The following is a 17,432-nucleotide window of genomic DNA, read 5'->3' as shown; positions in this document are numbered from 1 at the left end:
CACATCTATTGGAAACAAGCCTTCTGAATCATCGGTGCAGACTTCAGACCTGAGTACCACAGAGTAGAGCCAGGACCTGCTGTCAGCCTTTACCTGTGATAATGTCTTCAATGGTCCCATCTTTCCCTTCATACACTGGCCGGTGATCTTTGAGCTGCCGTCTCCGTAACTCAGCGATGAGTTCCTGCTGTTGTCGCTTATTCCTGTGACAGGGAGACTGTCAAAAACAAAAAAAGCCTTGATTGAGGAAGAGGACGGAGGAAACCATGAGGCTTTTTTCATAAGTTTGCAGGTTGATGTCAAAAGTTCAACCACAATATCTGTTGAAGATGGGGCAGTGTTGAAAATGATTCTTGGGGGGTAGAGAGGTATTTGTCCCACAGTGATGGGACAGTGTTGAGAGTGTTTCCTGTGGGTGAGGTATTTACCCAGAGTGATGGGGCAGTATTGATAGTGGTTCAGTGGGTGGTATGGTATTTAACTATGGATAATCAGGCAGTGTCAAGAGAACCAAGGGTCATAAAGATAAGGCAGAAAAGTGGAAATAAAGGTGATCAGATCAGCTGTGATCTCTCTGAATAGCAGAGCAGGGCTGAATGGCCTACCTCTATTCCTACATTTATGGTCACATTGTTGTCTATGGGATCTTGCTCTGTGCAATCTAGCTGCCATGTTTCCAACAGTGGCACTGATACGGAATATAACCCTTTTAGAAGCCAACAGTTGCACAAAGCAGCTTTCTGGTATGGGGCAGAAGGGTAGCTGAGAGCAGCCAGGAATAAGATGGCCTAGCTGGCTTGTCCTGCTTCCTAAAGCCCATTGCTCAACTTCCCCGCCACCTCCAGCCCTACCCTTTTGTTTTCCTAGACTTTTGTTGAGCACTGGCCCAGGGTCTAAGTTGAGACATTACTGGGTTCAGAAGCAGCTTCCAAAAGGTGAGGCATGATCATCATAACTCATGGAGTAAAACATACAAACACACTCATGTACAAAGTCTCCCTTTTTCTAATTATATAAAACTGTGCCCTTTGTGGTCACTGAACCTCCTGCCAGTACAGGCGACTTTATTTCAGTCTGTCATGAGATGTGTGCATTGCAGTCTGTGTGTCACCTACCTTTTGGTCCTGTTGCAGCTTGGCTTCCTGTGCCAGCATCTTCTCTCTCAAAGCTTGCTCCTGCTTGCTTCGCAGCTCGTTTTCCTGTTCCGCTTCCTGGAGATGTCAGAAGACACATTCTGAACGTTTGTTTTCACATCACCTCCTCATACTATATGTCAGCCACTTTTCAAGGATTAATGACGTGAAGGAACATGATCACCCGGTTCCTTTCCCTTCAGTGGGTAGTCTCATGAATTACCGTTGAACCATGGGCCCGTGTTGGCTCTTTAAATGTGGCAGTCAATCAGTTCCAAAACCCCACTGCGTTTTCACCATAGCCCTGAAATGTTAGTGTCTTTCAAGTGTATATCTAAATGAACCAGCTTCCACTACCCTTTTGCTCTGTTCATGATCATCATAACTCATGGAGTAAAACATACAAACACTCATGTATAAAGTCTCCCTTTTTCTAATTATATAAAACTGTGCCCTTTGTGGTCACTGAACCTTCTGCCAGTACAGGCAACTTTATTTCAGTCTGTCATGAGATGTGTGCATTGCTGGCCGCCCCACTATTTGTCAGCTATCCCTTCTAGAACCGCTGCAGTCCATGTGCTGTAGGTAGACTCACAATGCCCTGAGGGAGGGAATTCCAGGATTTTGATCCAGTGATGCTGAAGGAACAGCAAGTCAGGATGGGGAGTGGCTTGGAGGGAAACTTGCAGGGGATGGTATTCCCATGTATCTGCTGCCCTTATACTTCAAGATGGTGAAGGCCATGGATTTGGATGCTGTTGTCTAAGGAGGCTTTGTAAGTAGCTAAAGTGCATCTTGTAGGTAGTACATTCGGCTGCTTCAGTGATGCAGGAACTGAATGTTGAAGGGATGCTGATCAAGCCGACTACTCTGTCCTGGACGGTGTCGAGCTTCAAGTGTTGTTGGAGTTGCACCCATCCAGGCAAGTGGGCTGTATTCCATCACACTCCTCACTTGTACCTTGCAGATGGTGGATAGGCTTTTGGGAGTGAGGAGGTGAATTCCTCCCCACCTATCAAAACCCTTCATAATTTTAGAAATGGACAATAAACGCTTGGCCAGCCAGCAACACCCTCATCCCATGAAAGAATAAAACAAAAACTCTCATCTCCCCTTAACTTTCTTGACTCAAAAGCGAATAGCCCAGCTTCCCCACATAACAACTCTCTCTTGCCTGGAAACATTCTGGTAAATCCCCTCTGTAGCCTTTCCAAAGTCCTTGACATCCTTCCTGAAGTGTGGTGCCCAGAAGTGGACACAATATTCCAAGCTGGGGCCTACACACTTATTCACATGAGTACACAGGATAAGTTCCATTCTGTATTGAACTACCAACATGCTATCTCCATCAATCTGTCCTCACAATCCTTAGATTTAAAAGCATAACAGCTTGCAAGGCAACAACCTGCAGATATGCAGCAAATAGCCACCATTGTGCAGAAAAATCATAATGTTTGAAATAATCTCTCATTATTTACCATTTCAATGCTATGGAAATTTTTATTGCATCTGCCTTTGAGCTTTCTCTTGTACAATGAAAATAGACGCCCTCTCTCAATTTACAGGCCATCATTCCTAGCATAATGCGATAGAATTTCTTGAATGCCTTTCCATGTCACTAATACTCATTTAGTAATGGGCACCTCTATTGCATACAGATTGTAATTGTGGCTTCACTAATGTCTCGCATATATTTGACAGAATCAAGGAATAAGTTCATAAGAATACAAATTAGGAACATGAGTAAGATGCTCAGTCCATTCTGCCATTCATGGCCGGCCACATGGGGATTTAAACTCCACTTTCCTGTCTGTTCCTCCATTACCCTTGACTCTCACCAATCAAAGACCTCTGTCACACAACCTTGAATATTTTCAGTGATCCAGGATCCACTGCTCTCTATTGCAAAGAATGCCAAACACAAGCAACTCTCAGAGGAGAGATTACAAAATGGGACTGCTTTAATTCTGAAACCGCGTCCCTCGGTTCTAGATTGCCTCACCAGGATAAACATCCTCTTTGTGCCTACCCTGTCAAGACCCCCTCAGATCTATGCTTTAAAAAGATCATTTCTGAGTGTTCGAAACTCGGAAGATTAAAGGCCCAACCCACTTAACCTTTCTGCATCACACAAACCAACCCATCATAGAAATCAGCCTCATGAACTTCTCTTGATCTGGTTCCAATGAAAGCCTACCCCTCCTTAAGAAAGGAGACCCAAACTGTACGCCATACTCCAGGTTTGAGCTAAACCAGAACTGCATATGGCATCCAACACCATACACCCGGTCATTTAATATTGAATTTACAATATAGCAACAGGCCATTCAGCCCAATAGATCCATACTAGCGTTTACGTTCCACACAATCCTCCTCCTATCTCTCATCGTCTGATCTTATCAGTGCATCCTTTCATTTCTTCCTCCCTCTCATACGTATCTACTTTTACAGGAAAACTATCGATGTTTGTTGCCTCAACCAGGGATAAAAATCAAAGGCCCTCTGCTCTTTGGGCCTGGGCTCCCAATCCCTGACCTGAGGTCAGCAAGTCCCCCCTCCTGCCTTGGATGGTTTTGTGGGCCCTGGCTTCAACCGTTCCAAAGTAGCGAGTTCCACAAAGTGCATGACTCTCTGGGCAAAATAGTTTCTCCTCAATCTTGTGTCGTTTCATTGCATGTTTTTCAATGTAAACGTTCAGTAATTTAGTTATGTAGTTGAACTTTGACCTTTTTGAATCCATTCCCATATTTCTGACAGCATAATGAAGCACCTTATTTGGTATCATTTTGAGCATAGAGACTGAAAAGAAATGCCAAGCTGAAAATTCAGCTTTCTTTTCCCTCAAACTCAGTCAATGCTGCAGCTGTGTTTACTGAATGAAGGAGGTTTTCAATGCTTTTCTTAAACAGTATTTCAATTGTGAATGAGAACAAATGGCACGTGCCTCAAAAAAATAAACCCCAGACGCCAAACAGCCTGTTTTGATTCCTCAACTCATGGACAAAACAGCTCAAAATTGCACTTTTTAGCAGACAAACTCAACAATGCAGTCTAGAATCCCCTTGACTCCATCTCAAAGCAGCCCCCAGCCTCTTATTGAAGAGTAGACAGAGACAAGGGAATGTCATTTAGTGACTTGATCTGCACCTTCTTTCAGTTAGGTCATAGCTAACCGACACCCCAACATGACTTATTTACCGTAGCTCCACGTCAGCATATGCTCAGGCCCTGTAATAATCTATTAACCTCTAACCTAAAAGCTCCAGCTGAACCCAAATACTCAGACTTTTAAAGAAGGGAATTCCAGATTTGCGTTACCCTCTACGTGAAAAAATAGTTTCCCGATTTAACTCCCCAACAACAAAGATGTCTCCCTCGGTCTCAACTTATATAACTAGAGGAGGGATTTCATCTGAATCTTCCTCTTTGGAGTATTTGAAACAGCGCAGTCAGATCTTCCCTCAAAGTTGTATTTCTTAAATTTTAGAAACAGGCCTACATGCTCTGCTCGGGGTTGAGTCAGCTGACCCAGCCAGGACAGCAGTACAAGTGGAACTATTCAACAGAGCCAGCCATCAGCCAGGGGTTCCATTCCAAACTGAAGAGATTGTCGGAGGGCATGGCATGTACATGTAGATTGGAGGCGGAGGGTACCCCGAAGCAGTTGGCAGTGAAATATTATATTGACATTTAGCAGCCACAGGAGAGAATTTCTGCCAAACCCAATGCAATGCCTGACTCAGCACTGTCACAATTGAGAGGAAGAATTTTGGGCGATGGGGCAGAAAAGAGACCGAGAAACACTTCAAGGACACTCAAACTTCAAAGTGAAAAAGAGAAAGAAAAAAGTATTATTTAAATGGTGAATTATTATGAAGGGTGGGTGTACAGAGAGATCTAAGTGTCCTTATACACTAGACAATGAAAATAGTCAGGGAGCTGCAGGAAGCAATTAGGAAGGCAAATGGTATTTTGGCCTTCATTGCAAAGGATTGGAGTTTAGAAGTAGAAACGTCTCACTGCACCTATACACAGCCTTGGTGAGACCACACCTGGAGTATTATTTGCAGTTTGGGTCTCCCTACCTATGAAAGGATATCCTTGCCAGAAAGGGAGTGTAGCGAGGGTCACTAGGCCGGTACTGGGGATGGCAGGACTGACCTATGAGGAGAGATTGGTTCAACCGGGCCTGTATTCCGATGAGAAGGGATCTGATAGAAACGTGCAAAATTCTAACAGGGTTGGACAGACTGAATGCTGACAGGATGTTTCCCCTGGTTGGAGAGTCTAGAACCAGTGGGCACAGTCTCAGGATGTGGGGTAGACCATCGAGGGCTGAGATAAGGAAACATTCCTTCACTCAAAGGGTAGTGAACCTGTGGAATTCTCTACCACACAATGCTGCCGAGGCCAAGTCACTGAATATATTCAAGAAAGCTATAGGCACATTTTTAGATTTTAAAAGCATCAAGGGATAGGAGGAGAAAGGACTACCATATGAGGAGAGATTGGTTCAAACTGGGCCTGAATATGATATTGAGACAGAGAATTAGCTATGATCATATTGAATGGTGGAGCAGGCTCAAATGGCCTACTCCTGCTCCTATTTTCTACGTTAGTATCAGTTAACATGCATGAAACTCAAAACTGAGCACAAACATCCAGGAGGAGAATTTCTGTGGGAGTTCTCCCAATTTCTGAAAGGAACTGCCACTTCCCACCCGCCCTATCTATGGGGCGGTGCCAAACTCCATGGACTACCCTGGGAGGAAGAGAACCTACCCTGCTCTATGTCGTGAACTATGGGCTGAGTCTGGAACCAAATATTGGCCAAAGGCCAGCAATAGTTCTTTAAGGGTTAAGAACAGCTCACTTTTATGTCAAAGGAAATACCGGGGAGAAACACTTTTCTCACATGCTTTCCCCAGCTTCTTTTAGGAACCTGGAACTACCACTGTACACTCTATCATAGACTTGCTAGTTGGTTTATTTTCCTAGACTCAAAATCTGATGTGATTATTCTGCCAATTCAAAGTATTCAACTTGTATTCACATCTAGTGCTTTTATTGTTTCAAGCAATTATTTGGAGTGTGCAAGCTTGTGGGTGGCCAGCTCCAGGTGGCTGTGCAGAGGGCAGGAAATGGGAGGCATCTGCTGGACAATGCCAGGAAGCAAATGCATTAATTAACTCTTGCCCTTGCTAGTCAACAGCACAGTGCCCTCTCACAGGTAGCTATGTCAGCCCTTCAGGCTAGGAATTGCAAGCAGGCTTCTTTGATAGAGACAGAGCCATTTTAACCAAATATCGGCATCTTCCAAATGTCAAGTGATCAGCTAAGATGGGGTGTGTTGAATGGGGGAAGTTCAGGTCTATTGTCCATACCATTCAAATGGATCTTTGACAGAGTTACCCACAAAAGCTTTTTTTGCTCCTGAGCAGCATTGGCAGAGTTCCCATCCCTAATCGTACAGCGGGTTAGGCAGCATCCAAGGAACAGGAAATTCGACGTTTCGGGCCAGAGCCCTTCATCAGGAATGAGGAGAGGGTGCCAGGCAGGCTCAGATAAAAGGTAGGGAGGAGGGACTTGGGGGAGGGGCGATGGAGATGTGATAGGTGGAAGGAACGTGGCTGAAGAGCTTCTGTGCAGAGGAGATGACCTGGGGGGTGCAGTGAGAGAGAGAGAGACTCACTGAAATCCTTGTAGAGGGAGGAAGAGAGCTTCTTCAAGGAAGGCATCCTTGCAAGAGGATTCGCAGTAGGTTAAAATCTTCGAGTAAAAAGTGAGGTCTGCAGATGCTGGAGATCAGAGCTGAAAACGTGTACAAGGGTTTCAGTGAGTCTCTCTCTCACTGCACCCCCCAGGTCATCTCCTCTGCACAGAAGCTCTTCAGCCACGTTCCTTCCACCTATCACATCTCCATCGCCCCTCCTCCCTACCTTTTATCTGAGCCTGCCTGGCACCCTCTCCTCATTCCTGATGAAGGGCTCTGGCCCGAAACGTCGAATTTCCTGTTCCTTGGATGCTGCCTGACCTGCTGTGCTTTAACCAGCAACACATTTTCAGCTCCCATCCCTAATTGCCTTGAGATGATGATGGGGGCATTTCTGATTGGTTGGCAGCTTCTGGCAAGTTCAGCAATAGGCTGAGAAGTTTGGTGGACATCCCCAAACAAGCTGATTGGCTCACTGGATTGCAAGCCATTCTTGTCGAGGCAGACCATAATGTTTCAACTATTCCCACACTAATTATCACTCCTATGTACAAAGCGTTATTTTTTGGACATGGAGAAAGGATGCACCATAACAGCATCCAGCAGTACCCTTCCAAATGTACTGAGCAGACCTAAACGACAGGGCCTACCTGTTCAGCCACACTGCTTTTCCCTCGTAACCCACTTTCTATTAAATTAAAGATTCTACATCTCAGTAAAAGCAATGCCTTTTTTTTTGATAAAGACAGAAGGACAGAGAAGTCATGACTAAGATTCCCTTAACTTCACGACAAATATAAATGACCACTTTTCTTCTAAAAGCTAAGAGTTAGAACTATTTCTTCCATGCCTTATTACAACCATTTGAAGCTAAACAAATGCAAAAAGTAAAAGCGACAAACAGATCTTACCCTGTAGGACTTGACAAAGCGGACAAAGACTGGGAAGAACACAGATGGAGGCGTAGTCTTGGGATTTTCTCCAAAATACTCAACCACTTTATTGTATGCTTCCTGTACAGGCCAAAAAGGAAATTAGGTGCAGTCTCATTAACCCTTGGATCTCACCAGGTTAGAGTTACAACAACAGTCAGCCACTTCATCGCAGCCATGTTTTTCTTTCTCTTGCTTGTTGGGAGGGGTTAAAGGTCAAAAATCAAGCAACTAGGCAGAATTGTAATATTCCAAGAATTAATAGCCTTTTCTTTTCTTTGAAGACAGGGTTGATTTTGCAGTTCATCTCTCACATTCTCATTCAGAGATGCAGGTGAAGGTTTATTAGAAAGTGCGGCAGCAAGGTGATGACTGATAATTACCTATGCATTGCATTTCATCCTGGTCTCTTCTCATAGAGGAACACAAGGAGCCACAAAAAATCTGGTAGAGAACTCACACGAGAACAAGGTACACTCCTACTTTAACAATATGTACCCTGGTACAGTTAAGTGAAGTAACATTCACTTTATTTCTCAACTCGTTGAAGGCAACTCAGAACGTGTACAAAAAAATGAATTTGAATTCGGGAGGAGAAAACCAGTCAGAATTCTCCTGCTCTTCTTTAAAACTGTGCCTTTAACACCCAGAGATGGGGTCTCAGTTTAACACAGATCTCCATCAATGCTGCTCAACCTATCAAGTTTCTCCAGCATTCTTAGTGTTTGCCTCAGTTTAACATCTTGTCTGAAAGACTCTAATGAGACTGGAACCTTAGCACTTCTGATCTACTATAAACCGACTGACTCCCACAGCTACCTAGACTACACCTCCTCCCACCCTGTCCCCTGTAAAAACGCCATCCCATATTCCCAATTCCTTAGTCCCGGCCGCATCTGCTCCCAGGAGGACCAGTTCCAATACCGTATAGCCCAGATGGCCTCCTTCTTCAAGGACCGCAGATTCCCCCCAAACGTGATCGACGATGCCCTCCACCGCATCTCCTCCACTTCCCGCTCCTCTGCCCTTGAGCCTCGCCCATCCAACCGCTACCAGGACAGAACCCCACTGGTTCTCACCTACCACCCCACCAACCTCCATATACAGCGTATCATCCGCCGTCATTTCCGCCACCTCCAAACGGACCCCACCACCAGGGATATATTTCCCTCCCCTCCCCTATCCGCGTTCCGAAAAGATCACTCCCTCCATGACTCCCTCGTCAGGTCCACACCCCCCACCAACCCAACCTCCACTCCTGGCACCTTCCCCTGCAACCGCAAGAAATGCAAAACTTGTGCCCACACCCCCGCCCCCCCTTACTCAAGGCCCCAAGGGATCCTTCCATTTCCGCCACAAATTCACCTGCACCTCCACCTCCACATCATCTATTGCATCCGCTGCACCCGATGTGGCCTCCTCTATATTGGGGAGACAGGTCGCCTACTTGCGGAACACTTCAGAGAACACCTCTGACAGACACGGACCAACCAACCCAACCACCCCGTGGCTCAACACTTTAACTCCCCCTCCCACTCCACCAAGGACATGCAGGTCCTTGGATTCCTCCATTGCCAGACCATAACAACACGACGGCTGGAGGAAGAGCGCCTCATCTTCCGCCTAGGAACCCTCCAACCACAAGGGATGAACTCAGATTCCTCCAGTTTCCTCATTTCCCCTCCCCCCACCTTGTCGCAGTCAAATCCCTCGAACTCAGCACCGCCTTCCTAACCTGCAATCTTCTTCCTGACCTCTCCACCCCCACCCCACTCCGGCCTATCACCCTCACCTTAACCTCATTCCACCTATCGCATCTCCATCGCCCCTCCCCCAAGTCCCTCCTCCCTACCTTTTATCTTAGCCTGCTGGACACACTTTCCTCTTTCCTGATGAAGGGCTTATGCCCGAAACGTCGAATCTCCTGTTCCTTGGATGCTGCCTGACCTGCTGCGCTTTTCCAGCAAAGCATTTTCAGCTCTGATACTCCAGCATCTGCAGACCTCACTTTCTCCTCCAGGATGATAGATCCAGCAAGAAAGGAAAACAAGGCCAACTCTAACCTTTTTATATTTAGAACTCATTTTCTAATCAACCTGCACACCCTCAATTTAGTCACTCAGTCAAGTGATTAACACATTGGATTTTTGAATACCAAACTCGTTCAGAACACAGTTAGAAACATTCAGTGATATTGCAGTATAGGATAATGTACTTGCCTGTGCAGTCCTGGAATCTTTCTGAAGTTTTTCTAGTGTCCCTTCATTTTGTGTCAGGAAATCCTTCAGCACCACATTGTGATCGTGCATACTGCTTTCACGCTTAACCAACTCCATGTTGTGTCCCATCTCCTTTACGTCTAAGAGGACATTTTCCAATGACACTGCCAAAGGAAACGGTGTGTAAAAAAAAAGTACTTCAACTGCCTGGAAGTGGAACTGCCTGTTGGCTGCTAGAATCATTACCAGGCCCGAGAATGAGGTGTTACCCTCCTTCAGACAATCTCTCCTGGTCTATTCTGCGACTTTCTCCCCCCTTGAGAGAATTTAGCTCCATTTCATTGATAGAATGAAGGTGCACAGAAGGAGGCTATTCAACCCATGTTGCCAGTGTTGGATCTTTGAAAGAGCTACCCATTGAATCTGTCAGAGACATACAGCATGGAGCTAGAACCTTCAGTCCATGCCAAGCATAATCCCAAACTAAAACTAGCTCCATCTGCCTGCTCCTGGCCCATATCCCTCCAAACCTTTCCTATTCATGTAATTATCCGAGTATCTTTTAAACATTGTAACTGTGCCCACGTCCACCACTTCCTCAGGAAGGTCATTCCCCACACTCGAACCACCCTCTGTGTAAAAGAATTTGCCCCTCATGTCTTTTTTTTAATTCTCTCTCCTCTCACCTTAAAAATGTGCCCAGTCTTGAAACCCCATCCTTGGAAAAAAGACACCTACCATTAACACCATCTATACCCCTCATGATATTATAAACTTCATGATTTGATGAGGTCACATCTCAACCTTCTACACTCCAGTGAAAAAGGCCCAAGTCCATCTAGCCTCTCTTTATAACTCAAACTTTCCATACCCAGCAACATCCTAGTCATTCTCTTCTGAACTCTCTTAATAGTATCCTTCCTATAACTGGGCAACCAGAACTGGACACAATACTCTAGAAGAGGCTTCACAAATGTCCTGTACAACCTCAACATGACTCCCCAACTCCTTTACTCAAGGGACTGAGCCTTGTCTATGTGACACGATCTTCAAAGAATTGTATACCTTGAACCCCTAGGTCCTTCTGTTCTGCAACACTACCCAAGGCCGTACCATTAACTGTATAAGTCCTACCACTGTTTGTTGCATCAAAATGCAATATCTCACATTTATCCAGGTTGAACTCCATCTGCCATTTTTCAGATGGTCCCAATCCTAAAAAGGCAACAACTCTCACTTGAATAGCTGACTGCATCACAGGAAATGATGTCAGATCATGTGACATTGTATCAAAGGACTAACTCCATGATTGTCATGCAGTCTTTCCCTGCTCGGTTTATAGAGAGAGAAGTTCTGGTCAGCATGACCTGCTCCATGCCCATTTCTCAGTACATATGCAATAGGACCATTCAAATGTCATCTTCTAAGCTCTGAGGTGGGAATGGCCACATACACAGCAGCTTTCCTTAAGCATGAAACAGTACAGGAACAGCCCTAATGCCACCACTAACCTGCTGCAGCTTTCTCGATGAAGTGGAGCTCGCTCCAAAATGTGGCGATGCTGGGGTACTTCTGTTTGATGACAATCGCAATGTAATGCAACAAGGTGAGCTTCCGGTCAGTGGATTTGGTATCCAAGAGCTAGACAAACAGGAAACATGTCACATCACTGAGACTCAGTTTGGCTGTTAAGTCACTCCAGGCATCGTTCATAAGTACTGTCACTTCTTGACTTATCATCAAATTCCTTACATTGTGTTGAATTGAGAAGAGGCCAAACAGCAACTACCGGGTTACAATATTGCCCTTGACACCCCTACCTCGCCCCCCACAACCCAAACCAGTTCCTGTGCCACATTTGCTCTGCGCTTCGATGGGTTCTGCATTGATGGGTCTTATCCTCTCAAGTAGCCACTCTTTCTGTGTGAGCTTAAATCATTTCCCCCACTGGGAACAGTGAGATAAGTGGGGTTAGGTGAGAGGTCGAGAGGCAGTGGGTGGGTTACACACTAACAAGGAACTAGAATCGGCCACTCAGCTCTCCGAACCTGTTCCGCCATTCAATAAGATCATGGCTTATCTGATTTTAACCTCAACTTTCATTCTTGCATTCCCTGATAATCTTTCACCCCTTGGTCATCAAGGATGCAGGGGCAGGGGTGGGGTTTCTGTTAGCGCATTTCGTTGGACGGCTGGTTTGCAATGCAGAGTGATGCCAATGGAGTGGGTTCAATTCCTGCACCAGCTGAGGTTACCATGAAGGACTCTCCTTCTCAACCTCTCCCCTTGCCTGAGGCGTGGTGACCCTCCAGTTAAAAAAAATCACCAATCATCTCTCTAATAAAAGAGCAGCCCTATAGTATAGTAGGACTATGTTGTCTTTACCTTTTTAAATGAAGAATCTATCTCCCTCTGCCTTAAACATATTGAAAAATTCTACATCCACTGCCTTTTGAGGAAGGGAATTCCAAAGACTCATAACTCTCGGGATAAAGAGGTTTCCGCATCTCGGTCTTAAATGGATGACCCCTGAGTTTTAAATTATGGCCCCAACAGGAAAGTGGAGGCCAAAATTAAATCAGACATGATTGTACTAAATGGTGGAGGGACTGAATTGCCTACTCCTGTTCCTAGTTCATATGTTCTAGTTCTAGATTCTCCCACAAGAGAAAACATCCTTTCCACATCCACCTGGTCAAGTCCCCTCTGGATTTTATATGTATCAATTAAGTCAGCTCTGACTGTTCTAAACTCCAGAGGATACAGGCCTACTATATCCTGTCATACTAGCCTGTCAGTCTTTCCTCATAAGGCAATCCACTGGTTCCGGGTATTAGTTGAGCAAACCTTCTCTGAACTGCTTCCGACACTTTACATAACATCCCTCCATTCTCTGGATTAGTGGTGCTGGAAAAGCACAGCAGTTCAGGCAGCATCCAAAGAGCATCCAAAAGCCCTTCATCAGGAATACAGGCAGAGAGCCTGAAGGGTGGAGAAATAAGCTAGAGGAGGGTGGGGGTGGGGAGAAAGTAGCATAGAGTGCAATAGGTGAGTGGGGGAGGGGATGAAGGTGATGGTTCAGGGAGGAGAGGGTGGAGTGGATAGGTGGAAAAGATAGGCAGGTAGGACAAGTCATGGGAACAAGTGCTGAGCTGGAAGTTTGGAACTGGGGTGAGGTGGGGGAAGGGGAAATGAGGAAACTGGTGACGTCCACATTGATGCCCTGGGGTTGAAGTGTTCCGAGGCAGAAGATGAGGCGTTCTTCCTCCAGGCGTCAGGTGGTGAGGGAGCGGCGGTGAAGGAGGCCCAGGACCTCCACGTCCTCGCAGAGTGGGAGGGGGAGTTGAAATGTTGGGCCACAGGGCGCTGTTGTTGATTGGTGCGGGTGTCCCGGAGATGTTCCCTAAAGTGGTCTGCTGGAGGCGTCCAGTCTCCCCAATGTAGAGGAGACCGCATCGGGAGCAGCGGATGCAATAAGTGATATCAGTGGATGTGCCGGTAAAACTTTGATGGATGTGGAAAGCTCCTTTAGGGCCTTGGGTGGAGGTGAGGGCGCAGATTTTGCAATTCCTGCGGTGGCAGGGGAAGGTGCCAGGACAGGAGGGTGGGCTGTAGCGGGGCGTGGACCTGACCAGGTTGTCACGGAAGGAACAGTCTTGGTGGAAGACGGAAAGGGGTGGTGAGGGAAATATATCACTGGTGGTGGGGTCCGTTTGGAAGTGGCGAAAATGTCGGCGGATGATTTGGTTTATGCTAGTTGGTAGGGTGGAAGGTGAGCACCAGGGGGTTCTGTCCTTGTTACGGTTGGAGGGGTGGGGTCTGAGGGCAGAGGTGTGGAATGTGGACGAGATGTGTTGGAGGGCATCTTTAACCACGTGGGAAGGGAAATTGCGGTCTCTAAAGAAGGAGGCCATCTGGTGTGTTGTGGTGGAACTGGTCCTCCTGGGAGCAGATACAGCGGAGGCGGAGGAATGGGAATATGGGATGGCATTTTTGCCATAACATCCCTCCATCAATACGGTGACCAGTGCTATACACAGTACTCCAGGTGCAGTCTCACTAATGCCCTGGATAACTTGCATTCCATTCCCCTCACAATGCAACATAACATTCTATTAGCTTTATTAATTACTTGCTGTATCTGCATACTAACCTTCTCTGATTCTTGCACTGGGACACCCAGATCTCTCTGTATCTCAGAGCTCTGCAAAGTCTCACCATTTAGACAAACGCTTCTTTATTATTACTTCTGTGAAAATGGACAGTTTCATACTTTCCCACATTGTACCCCAACTGCCAGGTCTTTGGCCACTCATCTATATCCCTTTATGTCCTCTTCACAACTCACTTTCCTCAGAAAGTGTCAGAAGGATATGAAGGCTTTCAGGAGAGAGAGAGAAAATAAAAGAGAAAAAGAGAGAAAGAGAAAAAAGGTTTACAAGAACAGTTCCAGGAATGGGGAGCTTCAGCACTGAGGATAGATTGGAGATACTGGGCTGCTCACCTTAGGAAAAACAAGGTTGATAGATTTCACAGATATTCAAAATTGGAGAAGGTCTTGATAGAGTTGATGGGAAGAAACTGTGCCTATTAAATGTAAAGGTTGGGAACAAGAAGGTACCAGTTTAAGATGATCAGCAAGATCCAAAAGATACAGGAGGAAAAGCACAGTGATTAGTGAGGATCTGGAATGTACTGCCTGAGAGGTTGGGGGAGATGAACTCAACTCAGTCTTTCAAGAGGATCATTATCTGAAAAGAAAGGATAGGGGAGTGGGTCTAGCCAGATTTTTTTCTCTCAGAAAGCTGGCAGAGGCACAATGGGCCAAATGGCCTCATTCAGTGCTGAAGCCATTCTAAGATTCAACCTTCCTTGATCATTTGGTATCCAGTAGCAATTTGGTAAAATGGCTTTAAATTGCACTTGCTCTGAGGCAAAGATAGGTATTCAGGATCAATTAGAAACCTGACTGTTGCTGTAGTCCCATTGCGCTCTTGCGAGGCACCTGACCAATCCCAGCAGCAGTGGGTTGCTAAGGTGGCTGCTTCAAACGACCAACAACATTGAAAGTTAAAATATGGTTCAAGCCTCCCGACATACCAGTTTCACTTTTAAAAACAAAAGAAAAATCCTCTCCACAAACGTCAGAATAACGTGATGCGAATAATGTGTGCAGTTGGCATACATGACCTTTCAACCAAAATCAGGTTCAGCAAGTTCCAGACTCCTTTATTTATTTATTGTTCAACTCTCAAGTTCACAATGTTGGAATGTATGTCAATACTTAAATCTATTCGGGTATCAGTGAGGACCTCGATTGCTTTAATAGACACTTCAGAAATCAGCAGATCTGCTTCAAAATACGTTCTTAAACACTAGCTGCAAAAAAAAAACAACAAATGCTCCAGCCATTTTCACAAAGGCCTGGAATCCTGTAGGCTGCGTGCTCAATTTTATAAAACAAAATCCCACAGGCCTGGCCTCCCTCCCTTCGAAGACTGGGAGGTCTAAGTTGTGAGTGTACAGTAGGCTTTTTGGCTTCGAGAGAGTTTCAGAAAAGATTAACCATGCAGCTCAACTCGCCTTATAGAAAATGTGTTTGGGTTCCAGTGGCTGCCAATAAGTGATGACAACTCGCCAACTGGCAAACTTGAAATTATTTAATATAAAAAGGCCGTGGTTCTAATCTTGAGAGAAATAAATCATTTTGAGAACATTTTACCCAGAAACAGATTTCAGTTTTAAAAATGCTTTTACGGATAGAATATAAAACTGGGGGTGCTGGAAATCTGAAATCAGAAGAAAATTAATGCAGCAAACTACATTTCTTTATAACAGAACTAAATGTCTCAGCTTCCTTGGGAGATTGATGAAGGAACAGAAGGAGGCCATTCAGCTCCTTGGGCCTGTTCCAGTTTGCAATTAGATCATGGCTAGTCTGTACTGCTCCACATTTCTCAATATGCGGAGTCAACAAAATCTATCCATCTGAGTCTTGAAAACTTCAATTGTGTTCCAGCATCCGGTGCCTCATGGGAAGAGGGAGGTCCAGCTTCCACTACTGTGTGAAGTAGTGCTTCCTGATTTCCCCTAGTTTTAAAATTATGCTCCCTCAGAATTAGCAGCTACCTTCTCAAATCCCTGTCACATTTTACACGCCTCAATCAGATTAGCCTCCTGCAGCTAGGAAAATGGGGGGAAAGTTACAGACGGAAGGGGAGAGATAGAGTGACAAATGCAGTTAAGGGTTTGGGGAGGGGTAGTGAGGGGTCTTTGACAAGCCAATCAGCTTCAGGAAAAACGATAAACAGAGTCTAAAAGTTACATCTCAGGTAGTGAGCTTGGACAGAACTTCTGTCCCTGAAACAATAATTTGCCTATCCCTTCTTTCTGGTCCGCTATGCACTTCCTTCATTTCCTGTCTTTTTTTTTCCCTCTTCCTAAAGCCTCTTTAAATGCGTGGATCGCAGGCTGAACTGTTGACAGCGTCTGGATGCTTTTTTTAACATTCAAACCCATGAAATAAACAGTTGGCCAGCACATCCTGTTTCGGTCAGTAAATGCAAGTGAATGGAATGTAATTTTGATAAACTGAACTTCTATATTTAGCCAAAGTTATGTTTTTGTCCAGAAGCAACTAATCCTGGGATAACAGTGGGGCGGGGGTGAAGATTGGGGAGAGTTGCAAGGAGAAAAAGAATAAATTAACCAGTTACAAGACTTCTTTTGTATTTCGGGAGTTAGTGTTCCAGTCCAGTCGAAACCGGCTAGGTGAAAATCATTTTTCTCTCTCTCTCTGTATTTGTAGTCTCCTTACCATAAAGGTGCAAAACAAGATGGCTTTGAGTACTCTGAATGTTGGTCCACCATAAAGCAACTCAGAAATGGTGAACATATGCAAGAGAGGGGTTGCTGGTATAGAAATGACATGGGCCATAGTTAGCGAGTTTTGAGAAGATTTGTAGCTCAAGTTGAGGTTCTGGATGTAAGTTTGCTCGCTGAGCTGGAAGGTTCATTTTCAGATGTTTCATCACCATATAAGTTAACACCATCAGTGAGCCTCCGGTGAAGCACCGGTGTTAGTGACCCTTCCAGCTCAGCGAGCAAACTTACATTCATGAGACACAGTCTCTGCCACCAGGGCTAAAATGAGTTGTTGGGTTAATGGAGAGACTGGTGCACTCAAGCCACTGGTTAGATTGCAGGCTAGAAGTGAAAAGGTTTCTCCTTTACAGCCTCACTGCTGTCTTTTCCAAAGGAGAAGGACTTCTTGAAAGTTTAGAATGTTGTACAATGTTGGACTCTGGGAAGGTGGTGACCTAGTGGTAGTACCACTAAGACTAGCAATCCAGAGGCCTCGAGTAACACCCTAAAATAGGTTCAAATCCCTTCACTGCAGCTAGTGGAACTGCAATTAATAGTTGGTTATGGTGGC

General features: G+C 45.3%; 1 protein-coding gene across 1 annotated transcript in view; it reads right to left on the bottom strand.

Moving 5' to 3' along the window:
• The window catches only part of LOC132805861 (formin-like protein 3), a 159,986-nt gene that overhangs the window by 9,642 nt on the left and 132,912 nt on the right, over positions 1-17,432 (bottom strand). Inside the window, exons 21-25 of the mRNA XM_060821179.1 lie at positions 11,509-11,638; positions 9,998-10,161; positions 7,758-7,859; positions 1,116-1,211; positions 94-217 (exon numbers count right to left, since the gene is read on the bottom strand). Coding sequence (XP_060677162.1) covers positions 94-217; positions 1,116-1,211; positions 7,758-7,859; positions 9,998-10,161; positions 11,509-11,638 — 616 coding nt within the window. The remainder of the gene's footprint in view (positions 1-93; positions 218-1,115; positions 1,212-7,757; positions 7,860-9,997; positions 10,162-11,508; positions 11,639-17,432) is intronic.

The sequence above is a fragment of the Hemiscyllium ocellatum genome, chromosome X (assembly GCF_020745735.1).
Source record: "Hemiscyllium ocellatum isolate sHemOce1 chromosome X, sHemOce1.pat.X.cur, whole genome shotgun sequence".
Classification (NCBI taxonomy): domain Eukaryota; kingdom Metazoa; phylum Chordata; class Chondrichthyes; order Orectolobiformes; family Hemiscylliidae; genus Hemiscyllium; species Hemiscyllium ocellatum.
This window is presented reverse-complemented; position numbering and strand designations above follow the sequence as displayed.